At 38.9% G+C, this 11,300-nt stretch overlaps 1 protein-coding gene across 1 annotated transcript; it reads right to left on the bottom strand.

Annotated features, from left to right (window-relative positions):
- Nucleotides 1-273: 273 nt before the first annotated feature.
- On the bottom strand, nt 274-8,202 carry LOC134647656 (uncharacterized). Its single transcript, XM_063502012.1, has 4 exons — nt 8,044-8,202; nt 2,463-2,532; nt 1,933-1,963; nt 274-575 (listed from the first exon to the last, which is right to left on the bottom strand). Exons 1-4 carry the CDS (start codon nt 8,096-8,098, stop codon nt 399-401), a joined length of 333 nt encoding a protein of 110 aa, XP_063358082.1. The 5' UTR covers nt 8,099-8,202; the 3' UTR covers nt 274-398.
- Between the last annotated feature and the right edge of the window lie 3,098 nt (nt 8,203-11,300).

The raw sequence follows: 11,300 nt of genomic DNA, 5'->3' as shown, positions 1-11,300 counted from the left end.
AGCCTGTGTTTTAATGTAGCAGCAATGCTTTAGCAAATAATTTCAAATCCGAAATGTTCGATTTACTTCTTCACAACTACATAATACTTACCTACACAATATCACAATACCATTGACAAAATGGACTTATGGACATGGACATTTAGTGATTTCGCCTAAACTAGATAGCGCTGCAAGACAACGCAGAATGTATGTACCGTACCTACATTTTGCAGCATCTTGTCAAACGTTTACACTAGATAAGCTATAAGACTGCAGCGCCATCTATTTCAGTTAGTGAAACCACTCCAACAGCGTAAGTCTGACTGTTAATTCGTCAATGACAATAAAGACTCGCTTATTCTATTCGCGAAGTGCGATGTTAGTGCAAATGGGTCTCTGTGCCTTGGAGTCAAGGTTTAATTCAGGTCCCATTCGGCGACCTTGCCGTCGTTGTTCACGACCTCGTGGCCGCCTCGCTCGTGGCTGGACTTGCCATTGATGTTGGACGAGTGCTCGAAGGTGGACTTCGCCTCTGCGAACACGTGGCCGCCGTTCTGCGGCTTCAGGTTTCGGACATCTGTCATCGTATTGTTCTGAAAACAAGAAATTAAGGATATATAAATAGAGGTGTTGTTTATAGGGTAGACAATTTCCCTTAAGTCACTTCATGTGTAAGCTCCTTGGGGCAGTCAGTTGAAAATAAATCGTCCTCCTCGCAACGCTTTAGATTACACAATTAAATGTTGTTAAATCTTTCGTTCTAATATTTATATTATGTCAGGAGAGGTAAATCATAACTTTGCTCCATTGACAAACATATTTCTATGGACTTTATATGTACTTATTTTCTCTTTCTCACTGTTGATTTGACTAACAAATGTCGATAAAATCACAACAGAAACACTTATATCATATCTTTTGTAACTTTAACCCTTTAACGGACAAGACTAAAAAATATCCTCTATTCAAACCTCATCGCCAATCTATAGTCCAAAAAATTCTGCTCAAGTAAAAATACAAAAAGATAATGTTATAACCCTATAACATCTTTTTTAATACAGTTGCTCAAAAAGTGCTACTTTACGTAGCTGTTTAGCGTGCGGAAAGTTGGTTATCTCGAACTAGTGCTTTTTACTTTTCCCATTTTTTTAAATTTATACTTGTTCCAATTCACGACTACTTATTGATGAGTGTTAATATTAGTTTCCTTTAAACGTCGTAATCAGCATAAAAACCTACCGTTAATGTAAGAATACGAAAAATATTACATATTTCATATTTAATTACTTACCTCTTCATCAATATAACACGTTTATTTTTTAATATTCAATATTGAAAATTCCGTTCTTAATAAGTTGACTGAATGGAACGGAATAGCTGCCAAACGCCCATAGATATAATATACTTAAAGACGACGTCTAACCGAGCTGTCACTGTTACCACTTTTGTTTAGTGTACGATTAACAATGTTTTTCTTATTTTTTCGCAACTGTATTAAAAAACGTCGTTCGATACACGTGCGGAAATGTCATTCTTCACTCGTCCCGAGTCTTGCCACTCGCCTGCGGCTCGTGGCAAGATATTTCGGTACTCGTGAAGTAATGACATACCTTCCGCACTAGCATCGAAATGTACTATTACAGTACATATGGGGCTATTTTTACGCACTAGTGCGTAAAATAGCACTTTTCGTGCGATGTCGAAACTTTAAAGTGTACTGTAAAACGTTGTTCGATACACGTGCGAATTAGGTATTTCGGATTAGGTAATTCGCAACTCGTGTCGATTTAAAACACTCCCTTCGGTTGTGTTTAAATTTATCGCTCTTTTTCGCACTTGTATCGAAAATAACTATTTTGAGACCGCGTTGCCCTATAAAGAGCTAGAGCAGCAATAAATACATATCAATGTTATATTATTCAATAGTATATACATTTTTCATGAACATACCCCGAACGACGAAGCGAAGTTCTTTCTCAAGCTGTAAATAAAACAAACGTTACATTCAAAATTTTAAACCACGCCAAAGCCGAAAATAAAATAAAAAGTAAATAAGAATACGTAATAGACGTATTATTGTAGTTTTTTAGCCTGTGTCCTCATCATCGATTTCGATGACGGCGACCTCAACAATTATGGATTACGCCTATTATGGGCCCTGATGTGGCAGTCCGCCGAACTGTATTTACTTATAGGGGTTAAAATTACGTTATTTTCGGTGAAATTCGAGTAGCTAGGTACAGTCGGCCAAAAATGTGGTCTACCACCCTACGGTCGAGGTTCGTTTGAACGTCATGAGACAACAAGGTCGATTTACTTTAAACTCCGTTAGAAAAGTCAACCTTAGCGATCGTTAGATCTCGCAGAAACTTTTGTCAAAACTGATGGTAGACCACTTTCTTGGCCCACTGTACCTACCTAATTATTGTCTTTCAATACGAATATGTATGATCCAGCTGTACATATGACTGTATACTTACATCTCATGGACTTTAGCCCAGTTGCCGGAAGCCGCCGCTGCTGCCACGTCATCCTCAAACGTCGGGAACCCTGAAGCAGATAATAGTTTCAACTTTCAATATGCAATAGGTATAAAGCCAGAAATTAGAAGGAAACATAAGATATGGGGCGCCGCGCGACTTTTGCGATACGTCCCCTCCAGTTCCCTCAAACATGATAATACGAGTATATTGCTAATTTAGCTTTTGGGCAAACTTAATTTTCTAGAAATTTATAAGTGCATTTTAGACCGATGTTCGTGTTTTTTTTTGTTTCGAGCGAAAATCAAAAACTCACGATTCGAATCAATACAGAGGGCCTACCGCGAACCACGTTCGACGTGTTACCTCCCTGTCACACTTACGTACGAATTTACAAGTGCGACAGAGAGGCAACACGTCGAACGTGGTTCGCGGTAGGCGCTCAGTCCCTAGCTAGAGGATGGCCTCAAAATTGCTAATTAAATTTATGGCAGCCGTATTGTGATCCAAAAAAGCGCTACGGCTTTTTAAAAACTTTGTTTTCTGAACCTACTGCACCATTTACAATATGTAACTGTACAATACAATAGCCAAAAAATGGTTCCATGTTTGATACTCTATATGGGGCATTATCTATGAAAAGGGACCTTATTGTCGATGGCGCTTACGCCGCACAGCGTCACGCGGCATTGTATTTTTATCGGAGCACCGTTAATAATGGCGTAAGCGCCATCGACAATGAGGTCCCTTTTCATAGATAATGCCCCATATAGAGTATCATAGATAACGTCACATATATAATTATATTTAATTTTAAAAATGTCTTGTTAGGGTACCGAGGCGAGGTCGCTTTAATAAATTGGCTGCTTTGAGGTTTATGACTAATCATATGATTATTCATGAACAGATTCAGATTCAGTAGCTAATTAAATGTGAATATAACGCAAATTATCATTATTCATCTAAAATTTATCATTTCCAACCGACCAGGTGGCCTTTGACTTGTATCACCAGTCTTTAAGAGATCTTTGACTTTTGAGAATTACTACTTAAGGTATTATCGTATAAATGTATACATAAGCTTATATATAAAAAGTATCACGTGTTTTCTACAAGCCTCTAACCTTGAGCTTATATACAAGGATCGCCTTTATTTTTCTACTATTGAATAATTTTGGCAAACAACTAAAAATAGACATGTGGTTAGTTGATAATATTTTAAATGCAAAATGAAGTTACCGAGCTTCACCTACGCTCGAATGTTTTAAAAGTGGCCAAGTGCGAGTCGGACTCGCCCATGATTCCCATGAAGGGTTCCGTATTTAGAGGATTTATGACGTATTAAAAAAAACTACTTACTAGATCTCGTTCAAACCAATTTTCGGTGGAAGTTTGCATGGTAATGTACATCATATTTTTTTTTTTTGTTTTATCATTCTCTTATTTTAGAAGTTACAGGGGGGGGGGGGGGGGGCACACATTTTACCACTTTGGAAGTGTCTCTCGCGCAAACTATTCAGTTTAGAAAAAAATGATATTAGAAACCTCAATATCATTTTTGAAGACCTGTCCATACGTATGATGGGTTTAATGAAAAAAACAATTTTGAGTTTCAGTTCTAAGTATGGGGAACCCCCAAAATTTATTGTTTTTTAGGGTTCCGTAGCCAAATGGCAAAAAACGGAACCCTTATAGATTCGTCATGTCTGTCTGTCTGTCCGTCTGTCTGTCCGTCCGTATGTCACAGCCACTTTTCTCCGAAACTATAAGAACTATACTGTTGAAACTTGGTAAGTAGATGTATTCTGTGAACCGCATTAAGATTTTCACACAAAAATAGAAAAAAAAACAATAAATTTTTGAGGTTCCCCATACTTCGAACTGAAACTCAAAAATTTTTTTTTCATCAAACCCATACGTGTGGGGTATCTATGGATAGGTCTTCAAAAATGATATTGAGGTTTCTAATATCATTTTTTTCTAAACTGAATAGTTTGCGCGAGAGACACTTCCAAAGTGGTAAAATGTGTCCCCCCCCCCCCCCCCCCGGTGGGCTGTAACTTCTAAGATAAGAGAATGATAATACTAAAAAAATATATATGATGTACATTACCATGTAAACTTCCACCGAAAATTGGTTTGAACGAGATCTAGTAAGTAGTTTTTTTTTATACGTCATAAATCGCCTAAATACGGAACCCTTCATGGGCGAGTCCGACTCGCACTTGGCCGCTTTTTTTTCTATTTTTGTGTGAAAATCTTAATGCGGTTCACAGAATACATCTACTTACCAAGTTTCAACAGTATAGTTCTTATAGTTTCGGAAAAAAGTGGCTGTGACATACGGGCGGACAGACAGACGGACAGACGGACGGACAGACAGACAGACAGACAGACATGACGAATCCATAAGGGTTCCGTTTTTTGCCATTTGGCTACGGAACCCTAAAAAGGAAGTGTAGGAATTACTGCATAGCCAAAGCTTTTATCCTGTACTTACTGAAAATGCATATATTTTTTACGGAAGGAGTCTTTGCCCAGCAGTGGGATATTATGGACTCGTAAAATAATAACTGTTGTAAGATTTCTATTTCTGTATTCCCGAAGTAACATTTTTGCACGATGTGTGTGGATATTACACGCTTACAAAAGTTATGAATGAGTATTTATTCGCGTGTTTACTTTAATAATTGTCGTCTCCATAATTAAACTGATGAATGAGACGGTATAAAGGGTTTGGCTCGATGTGTAAAATAGTTGAGTCAACACTAAAGTTAATAAATATTTATCTTATACTATTATATGCCGGAATTATTCCCGCGAAATTGACCAAGTTAGGAAGTTTATAAACTTCCTAATACTTGTCTTTATTTTTGAGTAACAGGATGAAACTTTTCTTTATGCTTAGTAATGAATGAACTAATGAAGACTCCATTCATGATTGAAATTCCTTTATTTAATTTGAGATACTTAGGTATTCGTTCGTATTTGCAACTCTTCAGTAGCCTTACCATGACTGCCTTAGCAGTGTCAAACTACCAGTGAATATGTCGTAACTTACTTACTTTCTATACATCTCGCTCGCACTAATATGCGAGTCCGAGCGAGATGCATAGAAAGTAAGTACAGTGTCAAACTGGTAGTAGCGGTACAGTTGCTTTACGAACAAACAAAAGATGAATAACAAGTTAGCATCTGTACAAAATGTGGAAAATCTTGAGAAAAACGTGTAATTAAATGACCCTAAATGGTCGTAAATCTATTAAGGCCGGTGGTTATAGGACTTATAGGGATTTACAACAGTTCTAGTTATTGTAACTTTACAACCTAGTTTTACTGCCTAAATTAGCATAAAGATTACCTATAAAGTCATACTTTGTAAAGGACAATTAGACATTAAATGTCACGGGCAATCGATTACACGTGTAAATGTCGCATCTCGGCTCCATCTGTAAGTTTGGAATGATTCTATTCTAACTACTTATAAACTTTTTTGTATTTTATGATTTTACAAGTCGATCTAATATTTTTATTGCGAGGATCTTATTTTCAGGAAAATGATCCAATCCTTTTTATGGTCGGATGGCTACATTTTTGAAGTGAAAACTTCTTTAGCGGCGCTGGTCACTTTTTGAGGTGGGGAAAAAATTATGAACTCGAGACAGCGTAAGGCGATCACGTGACCGTAAGGGGCATAAGGCGATCACGTGACCGTAAGCCCCGTAAGGTGGCCACTGATTTTATTTGAGAATGATAATATAGGTATATAATAAATAAATAGAATACCTCCGCTAAACGTATGTATCGTGTTACCGGGCGTCGGTAACATAGTGAGTTTTCACTTCTATCGGCACTCCCGGAGTGCAACGGTTGTTGCTTGTTACCCAATGTCATACGATAACCTAATTTGTGTTTCATAGATCTTCTCGTTGTCTACAATCCTGCACTAAGTATGTACACGTTTTCTGTTTGACCCAATGTTTGACTGGTAGAGAATGCTTTAAGGCATTAAGTCCGAAATTTGTACAATTATAAAGAAAAAAAAGCTACAATCGTGTTAATGTTTTTTTTTTCAGCATTATATATAAGCACTAGCGACCCGCCCCGGCTTCGCACGGGTAAACAAATTATAGGTACATAAACCTTCCTCTTGAATCACTCTATATATCATAGAATACCGCTATATATAATAAAAACGCATCAAAATCCGTTGCGTAGTTTTAAAGATCTAAGCGTACATAGGGACAAACGGCGGGAAGTGACTTTGTTTTATACTATGTAGTGATAGGTAGTGATCATTACAGTGTTAACATATATGTCCTCGTTCTTTTGAGGCAGTTGGTTAAAATACTTAAAAGTGGCTTACTAGATTTGACCTTAAAATAATATTTAATTTTAATAAATATTAATGATGCATTAAGTTAATCAGAAACGGGTAACATTATAGACAGATGAGGTAATATATTTGCGTTTTATACTATATATATTAGCATTCCATTTTCCTGCTCTCCTGCTACGCAAAAGATACCTGTATACCTGTTTGGCCCGCTTTTAGGTGTAAGAACCTCATCACAGATATTTATAAAATAGTTAGGTACACCTTACAAAACAAAGTCCCTCGCCGTGTCTGTCTGTATGTTCGCGATAAATTCACAAACTACTGAACGGATTTTCATGCGATTTTCGCCTATCAATAGAGTGATGCTTGAGGAAGGTTTAGGTAGGTATAATTTGTTAAGGTTTGGTGTAAATTGGTTGATGAACTACCCGTGCAAAGCCGGGGCGGGTCGCTAGTATTGAATACCTTATTATTGTGACAGTTTTATATTCGAATTAGAATTTATTTTAGGAAAATGCGTATTACAACGTAGTGACAAAGTTTGCATATTCAGGGTTTACATTAATATAGGGATGGGCCGAATATGGACTTTGCCGAATATGGATAGCTATTCGGCCGAATATTCGATTCAGATCTTACCAAACCGAATATTCGGCCGAATTAATCGGTTTATCTGTATCATTATAATAAACCATTTGAAAACGACTCAATTATAATTATTATCAGCTAAAGATGAATCGCTTTCTCTAGAAACAAACAGGGCATACGGCAAGGGACTCGAAAAAAAATTCAATAGTCTCCAAATAATTAAAACATTCTATGTATTCATCATATTTATGTATCATTTCTCATGATGTGTCTGACAACGGGAAAACGTAACCTAATGGAGTAGAAATACTTGGAAAGTTCTGGATGAGCTTTCATTTCAGTGTTGCAACAAAACTATAATAAAATTGTTGTAATAAAAAATATTTGCCATATACTATGTTCGGCACTTTAACCGAATAATTCGGCCGAATACGACCATTTGAAAACTTGTCAAATGTGCAGCCCATCTGTAATGGCTCCTCTACACGATGGGCCAACGCCGGCCACTCCAAGGCACGCAGCCATGCGGTAGAATCAGATAGCAATATCACTTGCTTCCTCTAACGCATAAATGCGTCCCTTGGAGTGGCCGGCGTTGGCGTTGGCCCATCGTGTAGAGGAATATTTTGATTCAACATCCGGTACTTTACTCACCTTGTACGCTGACGGCCAGAGCCACGACCACTAACACGAAGGTGAATTTCGGCATTTCGATAACTGATCTAATAAACAAACTGACGTTGTGTATATATTAGAGTTGTTTGACCGCTGGACCGCCGAGGCGCAATGCTCAGATTCGTCTCCGTTCTGCGCTTATATGGTCCGCGAATTCAGGGAAGAATTGCTTTGTGTTTTCTGCAAAACTGACAACGCTTGTGACACGTGTGACAAGCGTCATTGTTTTTATAATTTGATTTTATTGGCATTGCGTTTAATTTGCGACGTTTATATTCTCTTTGAAGTGCAGCGTAACTAATGAAAAGTTAAGGAAACTAAAGGCGTTTTATGTACTAACTATAATATAATAATAATAAAATAACCAAGACCTGAAGGAGCTACTGAACACCACCGAAGTCTTCAGTAGTGCCATCAACATGGAGTTTGGTGTCGATAAATGTGCGGTTATGCATGTACAGCGGGGGAGGGTTGTAAATTCAACAAATTTACAACCTTCTGAGACAATGTCTTTCAGATCTATCTCTGAATCAGAAACCTATAAATACCTTGGTATGTCACAGTCGTTGGGTTTTGAGGACGAGGGTATTAGACGGTCGGTGAAGGAGCGCTTTTTCAGTCGGCTCACAAAAGTCCTTAACAGTCTTTTGTCAGGAGGCAACAAAGTGCGCGCCTTCAACGCCTGGGTAATGCCCCTACTCACATACTCCTTTGGCATACTAAGGTGGACTCAGACCGAGTTGGATGCCCTGGATCGGAGAGTCCGATCACTGCTCACCGCACATCGCATGCTACACCCACGCTCGTCAGTTATGAGATTGTACATTCCACGGAAATGTGGAGGCCGAGGCTTCCTAAACGCCAAGGATCTCCACAACCGCGAGGTGTACAATCTCAGGAATTATTTCCTTAACAACGAGTGTGGGATGCATCGTGATGTGGTGGCAGTAGACAGGAACCTCACGCCGCTCTCCTTGGCAAACGAGAACTGGCGCAAACCTGTGGTACTAAGTACTGCGGATCGCAAGGCGGCATGGGAGAGTAAGGTGCTACACGGGCGGTTCTACAAGGCCCTCACGGGACCCGATGTGGACCTGCTCGCGTCGGTGAACTGGTTACGATTCGGGGACCTCTTCGGAGAAACCGAGGGTTTTGCCTGTGCAATTGCGGACGAAGTAATGATGACGAACAACTATCGGAAATATATCCTGAAGGACGGTACGGTCGACATTTGTCGGGCATGCCGCCGTCCCGGAGAGTCACTCAGGCATATCATTTCCGGTTGTTCTCATCTTGCTAACGGCGAGTACTTGCACAGACATAATCTCGTAGCCAGGATTATTCACCAGCAGCTTGCTCTCCTATACGGCCTTGTGGACCGCGAAGTACCGTACTACAAGTATTCACCTGCGCCAGTTCTCGAGAATGGTCGTGCCACGCTCTATTGGGATCGATCTATCATCACTGACAGGACTATTGTAGCCAATAAGCCTGACATTGTGATAATAGATCGAGCGCAACGCCGGGCCGTGCTCGTTGACATCACCATCCCCCATGATGAGAATCTCGTGAAAGCCGAGAAGGACAAGTCCAGTAAGTACCTAGACTTGGCTCACGAGATAACCGCCATGTGGGATGTTGATTCGACGATCATTGTTCCGATAGTTGTTTCAGCGAACGGTCTAATAGCGAAGAGTCTCGACCAACATCTTGAGAGACTCTCGCTAGGTGGTTGGATCAAGGGCCAGATGCAGAAGGCGGTGATCTTGGACACGGCGCGGATAGTCCGCCGGTTCCTGTCTCTGCAGCCCTGACCACCGGTAGCTTGGGCCTTGCCCCGCTGCTGGCGGCACCCTAGGTTAGGTTTTTTATAATGTGTTTATATGTATTTTGTATTGTTTTTGTAAGTGTTTTTGTATTTTATTTTTATATCCATATTATAAAATAACCTAACCTAAGATCAGAAATAAATAAAATAATAATAAAATAATAATATAGTTTGTGTAGTACAATTTTAACTATTTTTTATACCAATCTAGGGTGAACATGGGTTGAACGTACCACAAGAGCAGGCACGAATGGAACGAATGAAAGAATGAAAATATCTATGTGTACTTATGACATTTACTTACCAATAAAATAGTTTATAGTTTATTTTCATGGCGGCTCTGACTGTATAGGTACCGATACATGTGTCACCTGTGTCAGTTATACAATGAAAGTTACCTTTCGTTCCCACCTATGGTTATCGCTGCCGCTGTCGCCAGTCGCGTAATATCATGGTCGAGCCGTTCGCTCTCAGCGAGCATTTGATGAGTACCGGATTTTATCGATAGATCCTCCTGACGATAGGTAACTGAAAGTATACCTACCATTAGCCATTTACTAAATCTTGAAGGAATGCCGATGATTTACGAAAAAAATGTCTTTAAAATTTAAGATTAATTTAATTTAATCACAAAGGGGCTAAAAAAAGTCTGCGAATTGTTTGCAACTTGAAGAATACCAAAATACGCAGTCTTAAAGGTCCTAACCCATCATACCTAACCGTGTACAGGGTAATGCTCCGGCCCCGGATTGATATTATTAAGCGTACTGCTAGCAACTTTACGATGTTTTTGAATAAAATATAATGATTGAGCCTCGAGGCTAACCCTATCGACTTTGTAATTTGGGTGGATCTTCTATGATTGCTGCATAAAATAGGTTGTTAATTGTACTCCTAACCTGTTTTGAAACGATTACGAATTTTACCTGATACGTGAGAATAACTATACTCCTATCTGATTTGGGATTATTTTTAGCCCGATCATTGATATTCATTTTTGCGCTAAGGACCTGTTGACATATTGATTCGTGTTTAGTGCGAGTTCAAGCGTTTGTCATTAAACGCAAGAATCAAATTAATGAACTCGCATTAAACACTGATCAACGTATTTTTTATTTTATTTATTTAAGGATCACCAACGGTTAATACATCTACACAATTACATAGGAACAAGGACATTTGACATTAACAGATGCTTAGCCACTTATAGGTGACCGGTGACGGTGACGTATAGGGTTCCGGTTCCGGTGCTTTAACAGTAAACATGAGTGTCAGTGCGTCCCGTGAAAAATAAATAAAAAGTCAGTGTAAAAGAAGCAAAAAAGAACTGGACTGTGAATAATAATATAGATTAGAACTGTACGAAAAGATACTAGTGATAATTTCAACGTCTTACGTAAAATTCGCA

This window comes from Cydia amplana, chromosome 4 (assembly GCF_948474715.1).
Source record: "Cydia amplana chromosome 4, ilCydAmpl1.1, whole genome shotgun sequence".
Taxonomy (NCBI): Eukaryota; Metazoa; Arthropoda; class Insecta; order Lepidoptera; family Tortricidae; genus Cydia; species Cydia amplana.
The sequence above is the reverse complement of the archived record's forward strand: the minus strand, read 5'-3'. Positions and strand labels throughout refer to the sequence as shown.